The sequence below is a fragment of the Octopus sinensis genome, linkage group LG29 (assembly GCF_006345805.1).
Source record: "Octopus sinensis linkage group LG29, ASM634580v1, whole genome shotgun sequence".
Classification (NCBI taxonomy): domain Eukaryota; kingdom Metazoa; phylum Mollusca; class Cephalopoda; order Octopoda; family Octopodidae; genus Octopus; species Octopus sinensis.
In genome coordinates this window covers 10,534,105-10,554,751 of record NC_043025.1, presented here as the reverse complement: position 1 = coordinate 10,554,751, position 20,647 = coordinate 10,534,105, and the positions used below count along the sequence as shown (strand labels likewise).

General features: G+C 43.4%; 1 protein-coding gene and 1 non-coding gene across 2 annotated transcripts in view; one reads left to right on the top strand and one right to left on the bottom strand.

Annotated features, from left to right (window-relative positions):
- The window catches only part of LOC115226096 (probable RNA-binding protein 19), a 35,964-nt gene extending 19,391 nt beyond the window's left edge, over window positions 1-16,573 (top strand). Inside the window, exons 16-27 of the mRNA XM_036514884.1 lie at window positions 2,842-2,938; window positions 4,601-4,711; window positions 5,992-6,192; window positions 6,339-6,458; window positions 9,400-9,510; window positions 9,730-9,796; window positions 10,814-10,949; window positions 11,123-11,239; window positions 12,432-12,537; window positions 14,436-14,559; window positions 16,380-16,472; window positions 16,503-16,573. Of these exons, the coding sequence (XP_036370777.1) occupies window positions 2,842-2,938; window positions 4,601-4,711; window positions 5,992-6,192; window positions 6,339-6,458; window positions 9,400-9,510; window positions 9,730-9,796; window positions 10,814-10,949; window positions 11,123-11,239; window positions 12,432-12,537; window positions 14,436-14,559; window positions 16,380-16,441 (1,252 nt within the window). The 3' untranslated portion in view covers window positions 16,442-16,472; window positions 16,503-16,573. The remainder of the gene's footprint in view (window positions 1-2,841; window positions 2,939-4,600; window positions 4,712-5,991; window positions 6,193-6,338; window positions 6,459-9,399; window positions 9,511-9,729; window positions 9,797-10,813; window positions 10,950-11,122; window positions 11,240-12,431; window positions 12,538-14,435; window positions 14,560-16,379; window positions 16,473-16,502) is intronic.
- On the bottom strand, window positions 466-572 carry LOC115226253. Its single transcript, XR_003883016.1, has one exon. It is a non-coding gene; the product is annotated as a U6 spliceosomal RNA (small nuclear RNA).
- Window positions 16,574-20,647: the final 4,074 nt, after the last annotated feature.

Genomic DNA, 20,647 nt, shown 5'->3' with positions numbered 1-20,647 from the left:
TGACAGGCAAAGTCGACCTCGGCAGAATTTGAACTCACAACGTAACAGCAGACAAAATACCTATTTCTTTATTACCCACAAGGGGCTAAACACAGAGGGGACAGACATAGGTATTAAGTCGATTACATTGACCTCAGTGCGTAACTGGTACTTAATTTATCGACTCCGAAAGGATGACAGGCAAAGTCGACCTTGGCGGAATTTGAACTCACAACGTAACGGCAGACAAAATACCTATTTCTTTACTACCCACAAGGGGCTAAACACAGAGAGGACAGACAAGGAGATTAAGTCGATTACATTGATCCCAGTGCGTAACTGGTATTTAATTTATCGACCCCGAAAGGATGAAAGGCAAAGTCGACCTCGGCGGAATTTGAACTCAGAACGTAGCGGCAGACGAAATACGGCTACACATTTCGTCCGGCGTGCTAACGTTTCTGCCAGCTCGCCGCCTTTTTTTTTTTAAATATGGAACGCTTCACTAATTTGCGTGTCATTCTTACGCAGGGGCCATGCTAATCTTCTCTGTATCGTTCCAATTTTAGAAAATGTACCGCCGTAGCTAGTACGGCAGACAAAATACTGTTAAGCATTTCGCCCGGCGTGCTATCGTTTTTGCCAGCTCACCACCACCATGTAATAATTATTAGTTGTCATCTAGACATTAAACTGGCTGAACTGTTAGCTGACCGGGCAAAATGCTTTGTGGTTGGTATTTCATCTGTCAGCATGTTCTGAGTTTCACCAAGGTTGGCCTTGCCTATCATCCCTTCAGGGTCGAGAAAACAAACCTGTGGAGCACTGGGGTCGATGTAACCGACTAGTCCCTTCCCACCTAAATTTCAGGTCTTGTGCCTATTCTAGAAAGGATTATTTTGGTTGTCATCAACACAGCAAACTTGCAGAACTGTCAACAGTCCAGGAAAAATACCTTGTGGTATTTCAGCCAATAAAGAATATGCACGCCACCTGTTTTCAGTGTAACCCTAACCCAAACCCCTAACTTTAAGCCCTAAACCCTAACCTTTAACCTAAATCCTAAATCTAAGCCCCAACCTTAACCTAAGCCCTAACCCTAAATCCTAACCTTTAACCTTTGCCCTAAACCCTAACCTTTAACCTTAACCCTAAACCCTAAATCTAAGCCCCAACCCTAAACCTTAACCTAAGCCCTAACCCTAAATCCTAACCTTTAACCTTAACCCTAAACCCTAAATCTAAGCCCCAACCCTAAACCTTAACCTAAGCCCTAACCCTAAATCCTAACCTTTAACCTTAACCCTAAACCCTAACCTTTAACCTTAACCCTAAACCCTAAATCTAACGCTAACTCTAAGCCCCAACCCTAAACCTTAACCTAACCCCTAACCCTAAACCCTAACCTTTAACCTTAGCCCTAAACCCTAACCTTTAACCTTAACCCTAAACCCTAAACCTAACCCTAACTCTAAGCCCCAACCCTAAACCTTAACCTAAGCCCTAACCCTAAATCCTAACACTAACCCTAAACCCTAACCCTAACCACCAGGTGTGCGTATTCTTTACCTTCGCCTAGTATACCAGGCAAAATACTTTACGGTATTTTGTTTGTCTTGATGGTTTGAGTTCAAATTCTACTGGGGTCATCTTTGCCCTTCATCCTTTCAGCATCAGTAAAATAAGTACCAGTCGAATACTGGGGGTCAGTGTAATTGACTTACGCTCTCACCTGATATTGCTGACCTTAAGGCAAAATTTGAAATCACTAATATTGTTGTTATTGTCATTGTAGCTGAAGTTGTCATGGTGATTGTTGATGTTGTTGTCATTGATATTGTTATTATCATCACTACTGTTATTGTTGCTGTTTGTTTGTTTGTTTGTTGAGTGAAGCGGTCTTCGTCCCAGAGCTCGCAAGATCGCGCCTCTGTAGTGGGAGAAGTCCGAAACGTGGTCCTTTGCTATTCGTAAGACCCGCAGAAGAGAAAGCAGGTCAACCCCCGACACCGAGAGCATCGACGAACGGATGGATGGATGCGCATCCAGGCTCAGCGGTTGCGTAGGAAGTCAGGGACAAGAAACAGGAAGAAAGAGTGAGAGAAAGTTGGAGCGAAAGAGTACAACAGGGGTCGCCACCACCCCCTACCAGAGCCTTGTGGAGCTTTAGGTGTTTTCACTCAATAAACACACACAACACCCGGTCTGGGAATCAAAATCGCGATCCTCCAACCATGAGTCCGCTGCCCTAACCACTGGGCCATTGCACCTGCACTGTTGTTGCTGTTCATGATGATGATGATGATGATGATCATCATCATCGTTTAACGTCCGTTTTCCGCGCTAGCACGGGTTGGACGGTTCGACCGGGGTCTGGGAATCCAGGAGGCTGCACCAGGCTCCAGTCTGATCTGGCAGAGTTTCTACAGCTGGATTCCCTTCCTAATGCCAACCACTCCGCGAGTGTAGTGGGTGCTTTTTACGTGCCACCTGCACAGGTGCCAGGGGGGTCCGGCATCACCCACGATCGGTTGGAGCTTTTAATGTGCCACCGGCACAGAAGCCAGCTAAGGCGGTGCTGGCAACGGCCACGTTCGGATGGTGCTTTTTATGTGCCACCGGCACAGAAGCCAGTCGGGGCGGCGCTGGCATTGGCCACGTTCGGATGGTGCTTTTTATGTGCCACCGGCACAGAAGCCAGTCGAGGTGATGATGATGATAATTAAGACAGTCTTTTTCTTCTTTTCCTCCTCCTCCTCCTTATCATCATTGTTGTTGTTCTTCTTCTTAAAATTACTAAAATAACCCCAGGAACAGTTTCATCTCATTGTTGCTCTCTTGTCTTCTTGTATGTATTTTCAGTTCTCACAACTGGAACAGTCTATTCCTCGGCAGCAATGCTGTTGCAGACGTCTTAACAGAGAAATATGGCATCAAAAAAACAGAACTTTTGGATTTTGTAAGTCAATTCTTTTATATCCCAACACATATACATACATACATACATACATGCATACACATACATACACACATATATGTATACAAACAAACAAAAGTTTTTTCATTCTCTGTCTGTTTATTTCCTTGTGTTCCTTTCTGCTGAAGAGCCTAGGCTCGAAACATAAAAGACTTTTTCACCTTCCTGACCATTAAACTAATACACCTGTTTGTTGTTTATACACCTGTCTTCATTTTCTGTTTTTCTGTAAATTTCCAGCGCCGCCTCGACTGGCTTCCGTGCCAGTGGCACATAAAATACACCAATCCGACCGTGGCCGTTGCCAGCTTCGCCTAGCACCTGTGCAGGTGGCACGTAAAAAGCACCCACTACACTCACGGAGTGGTTGGCGTTAGGAAGGGCATCCAGCTGTAGAAACATTGCCAGATAAGACTGGAGCCTGGTGCAGCCTTCTGGCTTCCCAGATCCCCGGTCGAACCGTCCAACCCATGCTAGCATGGAGAACGGACGTTAAACGATGATGATGATGATGATACACACACACATACATATACATGGTTAAGAAGCTTGCTTTGCAACCATGTGGTTTCAGGTTCAGTCCCACTGTACGGCATCTGGGCAAGTGGCTTCTGTAACCCCGGGCTGAGATCAGTTCCTTGTGAATGAATTTGGGATTCAGAAACTATGTGGAAGCCCATCACACACACACACACATACACACACACACATATATATATAATTTATATGTATATATATATATATTCAATTTATATGTATATGTATGCATATTTATATGTATGTATTTTTATATAATATATATGTATTCTGAAGGCGCATGGCTCAGTGGTTAGAGCATTGGACTCACAATCATGAGGTAGGGAGTTCAATTCCTGGACTGGGCTATATGTTGCATTCTTTATTTCATGTTGCTCCAGTTCACTCAGCTGTAGAAATGAGTTGCAACATCACTGGTGCCAAATTGTATCGGCCTTTGCTTCTCTCTTGGACAACATCAATGGCATAGGGAGAGGAGGCTGGTATGATTTTGATTTTGATTTTTGATTTTTCCAGTTTCAGCTTATGAGCTGTGGCCATGTGGGTGACTGCTGGTCTTCCATAAACAATCTTGCCCGTACTGGTGCCTCAGAGGGTAACTTTCTAGGTGCAATCTCATGGTCATTCATGACCATTTTATATACATTTGTGTGTGTGTGTATGATGCCTGGTGCAGGCTTTGGCCTAACCAGCTCGTGTGAAGCCGTTCCACCCATGTTAGCATGGAAGGTGGACATTAAACAATGATGATGATGGTGTGTGTGTTTGTTTTGTGCCTCCATGTCTTGGAATCGCAGGATGGTTATAGAATGATTGTCACTGTCATACAAGCAATATCATTCATTTCCAATGCTCTGCAAAAACATGTCTGGCCTGGGGGAAATATTACCGTGCTTGGAAATAGGTGAAGGTTGGTGACAAGAAGGGTATCCAGCCGTAGAAAATCTATTTCAATAAGCACCATCCAACTGTGCAGGCATGAAAAACGTAGACATAAAAGTAATGATTATGATGGAGATGTGTTTGCAGACGAAACTTAGAAGCTGTTAAAATTTTGTAATATTCCTACATTTTCAAAGTTTTTTTGTTTTTTATTTATTACTTTAGGAGACAAATGACAGTCTTGGAGTTCGGATGGCATTGGGTGAAACACAGATTGTAACAGAGACGAGAGAATTCCTGTTAGAGAATGGTGTCTCTTTGGATAGTTTCAGTCAGGTAAGTTTGTCTTTGAGTAATCCCTATGCTGGTTTCAAATTTTTGCACAAGGCACGCAAGTTCAGGAGATTGGGTAAGTTGATTGCATCAACCCGGAAATAATGAAAAGCAAAGCCGACCTCAGGAGAATTTGAATTCAGAACGTAAAGATGGATGAAAGGTTGCAAAGCATTTTGCCCAGTTCACCATCTAAATAATAATAATAATAATAATAATAATAATAACAATAACAACAACAACACATAACAAAAACACCAGGACTTACAAACACATATAACATACAGAAAATTGCACTACTAGGCACTGCACACATCCTACGCAGAACACTTTCCATACAATAACCATCAGAGCATCACAACAAATCACAGCACATACCCAAGGCACACAGAGCTGCGCTTGGTAGTGAAGTGAAAGCATGCTATAAAAATAAAAACTACTGAATAATAATAATAATAATAATAATTAATTCGTTTATTGGCCACAAGGGCTTAGAAAAACCAATTATAACATAAAGGGACAAAACTCAGGACGAAAGTTACAAAGGGTTTTGTCCGATAGAAAAAAGTCCGTGTAAAAATTCAAGAAAACATTAAAGATAACAACGAAATTGTACAACAATTGAAATTCCCAAAAGGGGGAGGCACTTCGAAAGGTTACTCGTGGAAAAACCCATAAAAGCTACGGGAACCTGGTCAAAAGTGGGGCATAATAATAATAATAATAATAATAATAATAATAGGAGCAGCAGCAGCAACAACAACAACAATATTAATAAAGAAATGTTAGGTCAGATCACTAAAAGGTTTGTTATTGGTAATCATATAAACTGGTGCTGCCTGTTGGCAACTGGACCGGTCTAATCTAGTCTGGTTCTATGTACACATCTAGGAATAAAACACCTGATGACTATCACAGATCAGACTGATTGAAACATTGTGTAGATGGAAGTATTGTAAAACTTCACTGAAAAAAGATGAGTTTTAATCAAATCTGGTTCTATGTAGACATTCAGGAATAAGACCCTGATTATCACAGATCAAATTGATTGAAACATAGTGTAAAGATGACTAGTTGTGATCCGGTCTGGTTCTATGTACACATCCGGGAATAAGATATCTGATCAAACTGATTGAAATATAGTAAATATAAATGTATAGATGCAGATTTGTAAATTATTTTCTGAAAAGAGAAGGTTAATGGCTCATAAGATTTAGAATTCTTTCAAATCAAAGAAGTTACTTTTCTAAAAAATTTTTTCCTCTGCTTGTTTCTTTTCTCAGGCATCTGGTCCTCGGAGCAAAACTGTGATATTGGTGAAGAATCTTCCAGCAGGTTGCAAGGCTGAGGAGCTTGCCAAAGTGTTCTCCAAGTACGGTACTCTTGGCAGAGTGATTTTCCCACCTACAGGAATCACTGCCATTATTGAATTCCTCTCACCCAGTGAAGCAAAGAAGGCCTTTACCAACCTGGCATATACAAAGGTAATTCCCTCAATCTCTCATCTGCGAGCTTCTGAACCACACAATCTCTTTTGCACCCCTCGTCCTTCTCTTAGACCATTTCTTATGTTTTTTTTTTGTTTTTTTAAAATTCCTAATCAAAATGTAATTATGTTTTGTTATTTCAGTTCCTACATTTACCCCTCTATCTAGAATGGGCCCCCTTAGAGACATTTGTAAATGCTGCACCCACTTTAAAGAAGGACACTGACTCAACCCCTGCCAAAGAAACTCCCAAAGAAAAGAGTGTAAGTATTTATAATTTTTGCTTGAGATATATTCGAACCCATGTGAAACCCATTCACTGAACTGGTAACGAGTTTGTATTTATATATATCACTGCTTAGTGTTTTTGTTCTGTATTTTATTTACAATAACCAATTCAGCGGCAGGAATATAGTTAGAGGAATCTGTGTCTCTTGTCAGTTCACAGAGTCTGTTTTTGTTGGTTTTTTTTTTTTTTGTGGTTTCTGGTGCTGAAGAGGAGATAACCACTCTAAAATGCAAGCATCAGAGGAACCTTTCTCTCTTTCTCTTTCCTGTCTCTCTCCTCTCTCACGTTGGTTCACAGTGTCTACCTATCCAGTTTCTGTGCTGAAGAGGAGATACCACTCTAAAATGCAAGCATCAGAGAACCTTTCTCTCTTTCCTTCCTGTCTCTCTCCTCTCTCTCGTTAGTTCACAGTGTCTACCTATCCTGTTTCTGGTGCTGAAGAGGAGATAACCACTCTAAAATGCAAGCATCAGAGGAACCTTTCTCTCTTTCCTGTCTCTCTCCTCTCTCTCGTTAGTTCACAGTGTCTACCTATCCAGTTTCTGGTGCTGAAGAGGAGATAACCACTCTAAAATGCAAGCATCAGAGGAACCTTTCTCTCTTTCCTGTCTCTCTCCTCTCTCTCGTTAGTTCACAGTGTCTACCTATCCTGTTTCTGGTGCTGAAGAGGAGATAACCACTCTAAAATGCGAGCATCAGAGGAACCTTTCTCTCTTTCTCTTTCCTGTCTCTCTCCTCTCTCTCGTTGGTTTACAGTGTCTACCTATCCAGTTTCTGGTGCTGAGGAGGAGATAACCACTCCAAAATGCATGGATCCAACAGACAGTCAGGGGTCACTGCAAACTGACTTAGTTTGCTTACACTGTAGGCAGATGTTTACAGTGACAAATTTTCTCCATGACAAAACATAGTGAATGACTTTCATGGGTTCAAATATGCCTGAAGCCCATTTCAGCTGGTAACAAGTTTATACACATATTTATACACATTACCGCTTAGCTCTTTTGTCACATATATCTTTTATCATTATCATCATCATCATTTAATGTCCGTTTTTCATGCTAGCATGGGTTGGACGGTTCAACCAGGGTCTGGGAAGCCAGGAGGCTGCACCAGGCTCCAGTCTGATCTGGCAGTGTTTCTACAGCTGGATGCCCTTCCTAACGCCAACCACTCTATGAGTGTAGTGGGTGCTTTTTACGTGTCACTGGCACAGGGGCCAGAGGAGGCTGGTAAACGGTCAGCAGCACGGGTATCTTAACTACAACTTCTACCTTTTAATTATTTCAGCCATTAGAGTGCAGCCATGCTGGAGCACCGTTTTGAAGAATTTTTGGCAAATGAATCAATTCCAGAACATATTTTTTATAAGCCTGGTACTTATTCTATCAGTAAACGCACCAACACTGATTGTCAAGTGGTGGTGGGGGAAAAACACTGACACAAAACACACACACATACGATGGGCTTCTTTCAGTTTCCATCTACCAAATCCACTGACAAGGCTTTGGTCAGCCAAAGACTATGGTAGAAAACACTTGCCCAAAGTCTCCTGCAATGGGACTGAACCTGGAACTTTGTGGTTGGGAAGCAAGCTTCTTACCACACCTATTTTTGGGCCACCCTGTATATTTATACTCAGACACATATACATCTACATACATACATACACTTGCAGCCACACATTGAAATATTCATTAACTTTATTTCATTTCCTTTATACCATTTTTTGCCTATTTCATAACATAGTTAGTGTTTGTCTACCCCTCTCTCTTCTCCACCCCACCTCCATCCCATCTTAACTTTTTTTGCTCATTCATCCTCAAAATTTATGTGGTTTAGAATATGTTGACTGGTGGCACGTAAAAAGCACCATCCGAATCGTGGCCGAAGCCAGCCTCACCTGGCACCTGTGCAGGTGGCATGTAAAAAGCACCCACTACACTCTCAGAGTGGTTGGCGTTAGGAAGGGCATCCAGCTGTAGAAACACTGCCAGATAAGCCTGGAGCCTGGTGCAGCCTTCTGGCTTCCCAGATCCCCGGTCGAACCGTCCAACCCATGCTAGCATGGAGAACGGACGTTAAACGATGATGATGATGATGATTGTATTTCAGTTTGGTTTCATTTTCATTCAGTGAAGGCAAGTGGCTCAGTGGTTAGAGCATTGAGCTTACAATTGTGAGGTTGTGAGTTTGATTCCCGGACCGGGCTGTGTGTTGTGTTCTTGAGCAAGACACTTTATTTCACGTTGCTCCAGTTCCATTCAGCAGTAGAAATGAGTTGTGACGTCATTGGTGCCAAGCTGTATCGGCCCCTTTGCCTTTCCCTTGGATAACATCAGTGCCATGCAGAGGGGAGGCTGGTATGCATGGGCAACTGGTGGTCTTCTTATAAACAACCTTGCCCAGACTTGTGCTTCAAAGGGGAGTATCCTAGGTGCAATCCCACAGTCATTCATGACCAAAGGGGGTCCCCCTCTTCCTCCTTCATCATCATCGTTTACCGTCCGCTTTCCATGCTAGCATGGGTTGGACGGTTCAACTGGGATCTCGGAAATCAGAAGGCTGCACCAGGCTCCAGTCTGATCTGGCAGAGTTTCTACTGCTGGATGCCCTTCCTAACGCCAACCACTCCGTGAGTGTATTGGGTGCTTTTTACATGCCACCAGCACAGGTGCCAGACGAAGCTGGCAAACGGCTACGATTGGATGGTGCTTTTTACCTTGCCACCGGCACGGAGACCAGTCGAAGCTGGCAACGGCCACGATCGGATGGTGCTCTTTACATGCCACCGGCACGGAGGCCAGTCAGGGCAGCACTGGGTACGGTCACGTTCGGATGGTTCTCTTACGTGCCGCCGGCACTGGTATCACAGCTACAAATTCCATTGATTGTTATTTATTTATTTATTTCAGGAACAGAAAGCAGAACAATCTTCAGAAGACGAAGAGAGTGACGTGGAGCCTGACAGTGTGATGTTTGTGAAAAACCTGACCTTAGAAACCAAAGAGGATGACTTAAGGAAGGTGAGACAATTGGCAGTTTTTACAACTGGCTACAAACTACTTTATGCATTCCCCATATTGGGATCATGATGCTCCAAAATTTCAGCCCCTATTAAGGACTTCTCCAAGGTACACTCCTCTGCGGATCTTATATATATATATATATATATATATATATATATGTATGTATATATATGCATGTATCTATACATGACATATATATTTTGTTTACTATTGCAGGCATTTGAAAGCTGTGGGCCAATAAGAAATGTGATTGTTGCACGTAAAAAAGACCTCAAAAACCAAGGTGAGTTTACACATACACACTTCCTCTCTCTTAGCATTATTCCATCTGCCTACAGCCAGGTCTACAACAACACCTCTGTCTTTCCCCTTGATACTCCCTTGATAGAGCTTGGTGATCCTGACTATTGATCTTCTAGGATTCCTTCGCCCAACAGCAATGTAAAGAGCACTGTTGAACTTTCCTGCTGCCGCTTCACAATCTGCCACGCTGTAGTCCCATGACTTTGTCATATCCCCGGAAGAGAGGCTGAATGGGTGCTATGCCTTATATTTTGTTGGCAGACTTTTTGTCTTAGGAGACAATGGTGTTGCGCATAAAATAGTTTAGTCCGGCTTTTACATTTCATGTCCTAATACATCTCCTGCTGTGGCTGTGTAGTTCTATCCTGGACAAACCCTTCCTCTGGCAGGTGCCGCAAAAGTAGCGAAGACTGTTTCTGGCTGGTTGTAATGTCATAGTTTCTTGTTGACGTCTTTTCTTGTCTTTCCATTTCTCCTCTCTCTCTCTCTCCTCTGTCACTCCTTTGTGTCCCCTCTTTTAAGGTACGTCGCCAATCTCCACGGTTGCTGGCAACTGCCTCCCAGTTGCTAATATTGATGTTGCAGGCCTTCATGTCCCTGATGAATTGCATGCTATGTGGCACGTAAAAAGCACCATCCGTTCGTGGCCGTTTGCCAGCATTGCCTGGCCCCCGTGCTGTTGGCATTTAAAAAGCACCATCTGTCCGTGGCCGTTTGCCAGCTCCGTCTGGCACCTGTGCGAGTGGTACGTAAAAAGCACCCACTACACTCACGGAGTGGTTGGCATTAGGAAGGGCATCCAGCCGTAGAAACACTGCCAGATCAGACTGGGTCTGGTGCAGCCTTCTGGCTTCCCAGACCCCAGTTGAACTGTCCAACCCATGCTAGCATGGAAAGCGGACGCTAAATGATGATGATGATGATAGAATGATAGTCTGGGTTTCATGTACTCTGGTTTCATAGCGAGCTATCTAACCACCTTTGATTTTAATTTCAGGACAAGCATTATCGATGGGTTATGGATTTGTGGAATTCAAGCGAAGTAAATCTGCTCAGAAAGCCATTAAAAAGTTACAACATATGGAACTGAATGGACATCAAATAGAACTGAAAATATCCAATCGGTTATCAATGTAAGCGGAAATTGTCTTATTTTATTTTGTAGTCTTATCTTGCAAGTTACTTGGTGGCCCTTGGGTGCTGGTGCCAGGTAAAATGCATCCGGTCCACACTGTAGTGGTTGATGACGATGATGATTGATATATTATATGTATTTATTTATTTTTGTCCAATTTTGTGTTTGCAGAAGTGACAAAGTTGTTGCCCGTAAGAAGCAGGTGAAGAAGAAGCAGAAAACCACAAAGATATTGGTACGGAACATTCCTTTCCAGGCTAAGAAGAAAGAAATCCAAGAATTGTTTAGGTAAATATATACATCTCTGTGTGTATATATATATGTGGAGGCGCCATGACCCAGTGGTTAGGGCAGTAGACTCGCGGTCGTAGGATCGCGGTTTCAATACCCAGACCGAGCGTTGTGTGTGTTTATTGAGCGGAAACACCTAAAAGCTCCACGAGGCTCTGGCAGGGGTGGGTGGCGATCCCTGCTGTAATCTTTCGCCACAACTTTCTCTCACTCTTTTTTCTGTTGGCCTGCTCGCTTAGCCAGCAGGGTGGCATCATTTGAAGGCTAAAACAATGCAAAACGCATTGTGACCAGCGATGTGTAGCAACATCTGATAGCCTGGTTGGTCACGGTGATACACATACACACAGATTTTCTTGAGTTTTGACTGCAAAAAATAAATGAATAAAATATCGATTTTTGGACATTGAGCAGCTGCATGTACAATAACTATGGCAGCATCTGGGAACAGAGGTCACCCTCAGACCCAAGCACCCACTGCCTGCCACTGCCTCTCACTCAGTCACTTTCAAGCATCAGTTGTGTATGGAATATCACCCCTTGCTGGGAAACAGGCAAGGAGTGATGACAGGAAGGACATCCAGCCATAGAAAATCTGCCTCAACATACTCCGACCCCTGCAAGCCTGGAACAGTGGATGTTAAGATGGTGATGAGGATGATCATGAGGATGATGATATTCTTTTATTCTTTTACTTGTTTCAGTCATTTGACTGCGACCATGCTGGAGCACCGCCTTTTAGTCGAGCAAATCGACCCCAGGACTTATTCTTTGTAAGCCTAGTACTTATTCTATCGGTCTCTTTTGCCGAACCGCTAAGTTACGGGGACGTAAACACACCAGCATCGGTTGTCAAGCGATGTTGGGGGACAAACACAGGCATACAAACACACACACATATATATACAACGGGCTTCTTTCAGTTTCCGTCTACCAAATCCACTCACAAGGCTTTGGGCGGCCCGAGGCTATAGAAGACACTTGCCCAAGATGTCACACAGTGGGACTGAACCCGGAACCATGTGGTTCGTAAGCAAGCTACTTACCACACAGCCACTCCTGCGCCTATAAACTAAATCGCTGCGGGCAGGATTCGAACCTGCGCGGGTATAATCCATTGGATTTCAACACCTTAACCACTCGGCCACTACAGCATACATAATATTTGTGTGTTTTGTTTTTATTCCAGTGTCTTTGGGGAACTTAAAATTGTGCGTTTGCCAAAGAAGGTAGCTGGTACAGGGTCACATCGAGGTTTTGCTTTTGTAGACTTTGTAAATCGTCGAGAGGCGAAGGTAAGTGGTTTTCCCATTAAAGTCTTTGTCATCAATGATGACTTTGCAAAGACATTACTTTATATATATACTAGCAGTATCACCCGGTGTTGCTCGGGTTTGTAAGGGAAATAACTATATAAGCAATTTTAGATATGTAAAGTATAATAGCCATCTCAATATGGCTAACTACAAAGGGTGGGGTGTTACTGTAGCTTTTTACGTTCTGAGATTTAATAAATTTTTAGAGTGTTACTTCCCTTATATATGCCAAAAATGCATTAAAAATGGGAAAAATTGATGGTAAATTTTTTTTTAAATCGTAGACTCATTGTAGACATGCGCTAAGACCCAGAAGGGCTCGATATGAATCACGACTATAAGATACCCGGTTTTGGTTAAACTGCACCGCAAAATGTGGGAATAGTTAGGAATCTAAATCGTAGGAGACAGACAGCACACAACCTCACTTTTATATATAAAGATATCCATGTATTTCACTTGGAATCAATAGTAACAAAGAATGGCAAAGAAGAAAGTGAGGAAAACAAGTTGAAGGCCATTTGAACGTTTTCAAATAAGAAGCACTTAGTCATGTTTGTGTTGTCATACCAAAAGCTTAGTACTTATTCTATCTGTCTCTTTTGCTGAACCACTAAGTTACGGGGACGTAAACACACCAACATCTGTTGTCAAGCGATGTTGGTGGGGACAAACACAGACGCACAAACATATACATACACACATCTCTCTCTCTATCCGCTCAGTCGAGGTCGACTCTCGGTCACTCGTTGGATCAGTGTCCTCCAGTCAGTTCTATCCTGGGCCACTTCTTTCAGATTGGCTGTGTCCATTCCGGTATCGCTCTTGATGGTGTCAAGCCAGCGGGTTCTTGGTCAGACTCTTCCTCTCTTGCCACTGACCATTCCAATCATGATGTCCTTCTCCAGGGATTTTCTCCGCATAATATGACCGAAATATGCCAATCTCTGCTTGGTGATCCTAGCTTCTAGCGACACATACACACATACCTATATATATATATATATATATATATATATATATATATAACGGGAAGCTTTATGAAAATAAACAAAAGACGAAGGCAGGTGGAATACAAACAAACAATTGTATTAGTATGGCGCTCAGGAATATAAATAAAACAAGTCTTTTACGTTTCGAGCCTACGCTCTTCAACAGAAAGATGCACGGAAAAGAAACACAGAAAGAAACAAGGAGAGAAAAAAAATGCGTGCAGAGGCTAGCAAATCAACATGGCGATCTGATTTCAGCCAGAAGTCAAAGATCAAACGTGAGACGCAAGAGCGAAATTAGGGGAGATAACAGGGTTAAATGACCTCGCCCCAACATAAGAGTGTGTGTGTGTGTATCAGAGAGTATGTAGTGCGTATGAGAGGTCTGGACGTGTGTATGTATATATGATGTGATGTGTAAAGTCGTATGGTGTAGTGGGGAGAGGGGAGGGTGATGTTTAAGTCGTATGGTGTAGTGTAGAGAGGGGGGAGAGAGGAGATAGGAAGAGGGGGGAAAAGGAAAGAGGAGAAGAGGAGGGGAAAGGTGAGAGTGAGGAGGGGGAGAAGGAAAGAAGGAGGAGTGGTGAGGGTATACGACAGGCTTCTTTCAGTGTCCATCTACCAAATCCACTCACAAGGCTTCGGTCGGCCCGAGGCTATAGTAGAAGACACTTGCCCAAGGTGCCATGCAGTGGGACTGAATACGGAACCATATGGTTCGTAAGCAAGCTACTTAACACACAGCCACTCCTATGCCACTGTTGATAAAATAAGTACCAGTTTAGTACTAGGGTTGATGTCATCGATTTACCCCGCTCCCCGAACTTGCCAGCCTTGTGCCAAAATTTGAAATCATTATTTTTATTATTATTATTTGTTTTGCAGAAAGCTTTCAATGCATTGTGTCACAGCACACATTTGTACGGTCGACGTCTGGTCTTGGAATGGGCAGACACAGAAGAAACTATTGAAGATCTTCGCAGAAAAACAGCTGAGCACTTTCATGATGGTAATATATCTTTTTAACCTCTATACATGCTTCCATCTTTACAGCCTTCCAAACATGCTTTACACCACAGAGCAACACATCAACTTCTATTTGGTCCCTTTGTCTTTCTAATAACATGAAAGTGAGCCTTCTGTCAATTAACTCCTCAGTGCAGGGGCTGGGAACTTTTTAAACCAATTACCCCAAATGTATTTATCTATGCTGACGTTACCCCCTTGATTTGAAAAGAAAATCATAGATTCTTTTGAATTTAAAAGCTTTAACCCTTTAGTGTTTAAACCGGCTATATCCGGCCCAAATATTCTATACATTTTATGCTCAAACTGGCCAGAACATGCATCTCACACCTACCCTGCAATGTCACCCTAAAAATAAGCAATTACATCTTCCCTATCTTGAAGGTACAAAATAATATCAGGTAATTTTTTAAAAATATGAATAAATAAGGATTACTTTTGACAAATTAATCTGAATGCTAAAGGGTTAAGGAATCTATTTTTATGAATCTGTTTACACATCCATTATATTGGACAGATACAGTGTTGCCAGGAGAAAATTTTCTGTCATCTAATTTCCACTTTCATCTCAAAAGATCTTTGGCCGGCAGATTTAGAAAATTATTTTTTGTAACTAAACACTTTCAAACTTCGTATACTGGTAGAATGTGTCATATAAAACATCTTTTGCTCTTAGCATTTTTGAGAAAAGTTTATATTTACGGAGTTATTTCGTGTTAAAGTTGTCATATTTTGGTAATTTCAACCAATCAATGACGTGTATTCAGCTGAATAAAATTACTGCCGTTGGAAATTACCAAAATACGACTACTTTAACACGAAATAACTCTGTAAATATAAACTTTTCTCAAAAATGATAAGAGTAAAAGATGTTTTATATGACACATTCTACCAGTATACGAAGTTTGAAAGTGTTTAGTTACAAAAAATTATTTTCTAAATCTGTCGGTTAAAAGGTAAAGACCCGATCTTTGTCTTATAATTTACTTGGTGACCCTGCCAGTGCTGGTGCCACATGAAAAGAGTCCAGTCCACACAGTAAAGTGGTTGGCATTTGGATGGGCATTCAGCTGTAAAAGACCATGTCAGAACAGGCATCATTAGTGCTGGTGCCTTGTAAGGAGTACTCAGTCCACTCTATAAAGTTGGGAAAAGCATCCAGCCATAAAGACCATGCCAAAATAGACATTGAAGCCTGGTGCAGTCTTCTGGCTTGCTAGCTCCTGCCAGACCATCCAACCCATGCCAGCATGGAAAATGGATGTTAAATGATGACGACGACAACAGTGATGCTGACGTCTCATCTCCCATTTGACTTTGTCTCACCTGCTTCAAAGTTCTTTTTCTTTTTGATTTCTATTTATTTACTCTTTTTCTCTTTTACTTGTTTCAGTCATTTGACTGCGGCCATGCTGGAGCACCGCCTTTTAGTCGAGCAAATCGACCCTGGGACTTATTCTTTGTAAGCCCAGTACTTATTCTATCGGTCTCTTTTGCCGAACCGCTAAGTGATGGGGACGTAAACACGCCAGCATCGGTTGTCAAGCAATGCTAGGGGGACACAGACACACAAACACACACACACATATATATATATATACATATATACGACAGGCTTCTTTCAGTTTCCGTCTACCAAATCCACTCACAAGGCATTGGTCGGCCCGGGGCTATAGCAGAAGACACTTGCCCAAGATGCCACGCAGTGGGACTGAACCCGGAACCATGTGGTTGGTTAGCAAGCTACTTACCACACAGCCACTCCTGCACCTTTTATTTATTTTTTTTTTTTTCACTTTTCAGATATTCCAAAGAAAATGAGGAAGATGGACATTGTAGCATCTCTCGCCGAGGAGACAATATGATAGAGAGTGGTGGTGAAACATTATGATGGAGGTGTTGGATGCAATGAATATTATGATGGGGGGATGGGGGAATGAACATGATAAATTTGTAAATAAATTTTAATAAATATTTTTGCTTAATTTCAAAGTTAATCTTTGTTTTTGTTTTAATATCTCTTTTACTGTTTTACTTGTTTCAGTCATTTGACTGCAGCCATGCTGGAGCACCGCCTTTAGTCGAGCAAATCAATCCCGGGACTTATTCTTTGTAAGCCCAGTACTTATTCATCGGTCTCTTTTGCCGAACTGCTAAGTGACGGGGACGTAAACACACCAGCATCGGTTGTCAAGCAATACTAGGGGGACAAACAAACACACAAACATATACACACACACTTATATATATATATACATATATACGACAGGCTTCTTTCAGTTTCCGTCTACCAAATCCACTCACAAGGCATTGGTCGGCCCGGGGCTATAGCAGAAGACACTTGCCCAAGATGCTACGCAGTGGGACTGAACCCGGAACCATGTGGTTGGTTAGCAAGCTACTTACCACACAGCCACTCCTGCGCATATAGACATCATTGTTGATTTTGTTGTTGTTTAGCCCCAGGTCAATCCTGATCCAGGAGAACTATGATCAAAGATGTTCCTTGTCTGACCATCATGTATTACAAGTTACATGGTGACCCTGTTAGTGTCATATATATAGCACTGGTGTTTGAGCCATGTATAAAAAGCACTGGTTCTGGTCCCACATAAAAAGCACGGGTGCTGGTCCCACATAAAAAGCACAGGTGCTGGTCCCACATAAAAAGCACGGTGCTGGTCCCACATAAAAAAGCCAGGTGCTGGTCCCACATAAAAAGCACGGTGCTGGCCCACATAAAAAGCACAGGTGCTGGTCCCACATAAAAAGCACGGGTGCTGGTCCCACATAAAAAGCACAGGTGCTGGTCCCACATAAAAAGCACGGGTGCTGGTCCCACATAAAAAGCACAGGTGCTGGTCCCACATAAAAAGCACGGGTGCTGCTCCCACATAAAAAGCACTGGTGCTGGTCCCACATAAAGAGCACTGGTGCTGGTCCCACATAAAAAGCACAGGTGCTGGTCCCACATAAAAAGCACGGGGGACGGTGCTGCTCCCACATAAAAACACGGGTGCTGGTCCCACATAAAAAGCACAGGTGCTGGTCCCACATAAAAAGCACGGGTGCTGGTCCCACATAAAAAGCACGGGTGCTGGTCCCACATAAAAAGCACAGGTGCTGGTCCCACATAAAAAGCACAGGTGCTGGTCCACATAAAAAGCACAGGTGCTGGTTCCACATAAAAAGCACTGGTGCTGCTCCACATAAAAAGCACAGGTGCTGGTCCCACATAAAAAGCACGGGTGCTGCTCCCACAAAAAAGCACAGGTGCTGGTTCCACATAAAAAGCACTGGTGCTGGTTCCACATAAAAAGCACGGTTGCTGTCCCACATAAAAAGCACTGGTGCTGGTTCCACATAAAAAGCACAGGTGCTGGTCCCACATAAAAAGCACGGGTGCTGGTCCACATAAAAAGCACAGGTGCTGGTCCCACAAAAAAGCACTGGTACTGGTCCCACATAAAAAGCACAGGTGCTGGTGTCCCACATAAAAAGCACGGGTGCTGGTCCCACATAAAAAGCACTGGTGCTGGTCCCACATAAAGAGCACTGGTGCTGGTCCCACATAAAAAGCACGTGCTGGTCCCACATAAAAAGCACGTGTGCTGGTTCCACATAAAAAGCACAGGTGCTGGTCCCACATAAAAAGCACTGGTGCTGCTCCCACATAAAAAGCACAGGTGCTGGTCCCACATAAAAAGCACGGGTGCTGCTCCCACATAAAAAGCACAGGTGCTGGTTCCACATAAAAAGCACTGGTGCTGGTTCCACATAAAAAGCACAGGTGCTGGTCCCACATAAAAAGCACTGGTGCTGGTTCCACATAAAAAGCACAGGTGCTGGTCCCACATAAAAAGCACGGGTGCTGGTCCCACATAAAAAGCACAGGTGCTGGTCCCACATAAAAAGCACGGGTACTGGTCCCACATAAAAAGCACAGGTGCTGGTCCCACATAAAAAGCACGGGTGCTGCTCCCACATAAAAAGCACTGGTGCTGGTCCCACATAAAGAGCACTGGTGCTGGTCCCACATAAAAAGCACAGGTGCTGGTCCCACATAAAAAGCACGGGTGCTGCTCCCACATAAAAAGCACAGGTGCTGGTCCCACATAAAAAGCACGGGTGCTGCTCCCACATAAAAAGCACAGGTGCTGGTTCCACATAAAAAGCACTGGTGCTGGTTCCACATAAAAAGCACAGGTGCTGGTTCCACATAAAAAGCACTGGTGCTGGTTCCACATAAAAAGCACGGGTGCTGGTTCCACATAAAAAGCACAGGTGCTGGTTCCACATAAAAAGCACAGGTGCTGGTCCCACATAAAAAGCACGGGTGCTGGTCCCACATAAAAAGCACAGGTGCTGGTCCCACATAAAAAGCACGGGTGCTGCTCCCACATAAAAAGCACGGGTGCTGGTCCCACATAAAAAGCACGGGTGCTGCTCCCACATAAAAAGCACAGGTGCTGGTTCCACATAAAAAGCACTGGTGCTGGTCCCACATAAAAAGCACGGGTGCTGGTCCCACATAAAAAGCACAGGTGCTGGTTCCACATAAAAAGCACTGGTGCTGGTCCCACATAAAGAGCACTGGTGCTGGTCCCACATAAAGAGCACTGGTTCTGGTGCCACATAAAAAGCACTGGTGCTGGTCCCACATAAAAAGCACCAGTTCTGGTCCCACATAAAAAGCACGGGTTCTGGTCCCACATAAAAAGCACGGGTTCTGGTCCCACATAAATAGCACCAGTTCTGGTCCCACCTAAATAGAACCAGTTCTGGTTCCACGTAAAAAGCACCAGTTCTGGTTCCACATAAAAAGCACCAGTTCTGGTTCCACATAAAAAGCACCAGTTCTGGTTCCACATAAAAAGCACTGGTTCTGGTCCCACATAAAAAGCGCTGGTCCCACATAAAAAGCACTGGTTCTGGTGCCACATAAAAAGCACTGGTTCTGGTGCCACATAAAAAGCACTGGTTCTGGTCCCACATAAAAAGCACTGGTTCTGGTCCCACATAAAAAGCGCTGGTGCCACATAAAAAGCACTGGTTCTGGTGCCACATAAAAAGCACTGGTTCTGGTGCCACATAAAAAGCACTGGTTCTGGTGCCACATAAAAAGCACTGGTTCTGGTGCCACATATAAAAAGCACTGGTTCTGGTCCCACATAAAAAGCACTGGTTCTGGTCCCACATAAAAAGCACTGGTTTGGTCCCACATAAAAAGCACTGGTTCTGGTTCTGGTCCCACATAAAAAGCACTGGTTCTGGTCCCACATAAAAAGCACTGGTTCTGGTCCCACATAAAAAGCACTGGTTCTGGTCCCACATAAAAAGCACTGGTTCTGGTCCCACATAAAAAGCACTGGTCTGGTCCCACATAAAAAGCACTGGTCTGGTCCCACATAAAAAGCACTGGTCTGGTCCCACATAAAAAGCACTGGTTCTGGTCCCACATAAAAAGCACTGGTCTGGTGCCACATAAAAAGCACTGGTTCTGGTCCCACATAAAAAGCACTGGTGCTGGTCCCACATAAAAAGCATGGTTCTGGTCCCACATAAAAAGCACTGGTCTGGTGCCACCCCCACATAAAAAGCACTGGTTCTGGTCCCACATAAAAAGCACTGGTTCTGGTGCCACAAAAAAGCACTGGTTCTGGTCCCACATAAAAAGCACTGGTTCTGGTTCCACATAAAAAGCACTGTTCTGGTGCCACATAAAAAGCACTGGTTCTGGTCCACATAAAAAGCACTGGTTCTGGTCCCACATAAAAAGCACTGGTTTGGTGCCACATAAAAAGCACTGGTTCTGGTGCCACATAAAAAGCACTGGTTCTGGTGCCACATAAAAAGCACTGGTTTGGTGCCACATAAAAAGCACTGGTTCTGGTCCCACATAAAAAGCACTGGTTCTGGTGCCACATAAAAAGCACTGGTTCTGGTGCCACATAAAAAGCACTGGTTCTGGTGCCACATAAAAAGCACTGGTTCTGGTGCACATAAAAAGCACTGGTTCTGGTCCCACATAAAAAGCACTGGTCTGGTCCCACATAAAAAAGCGCTAGTCC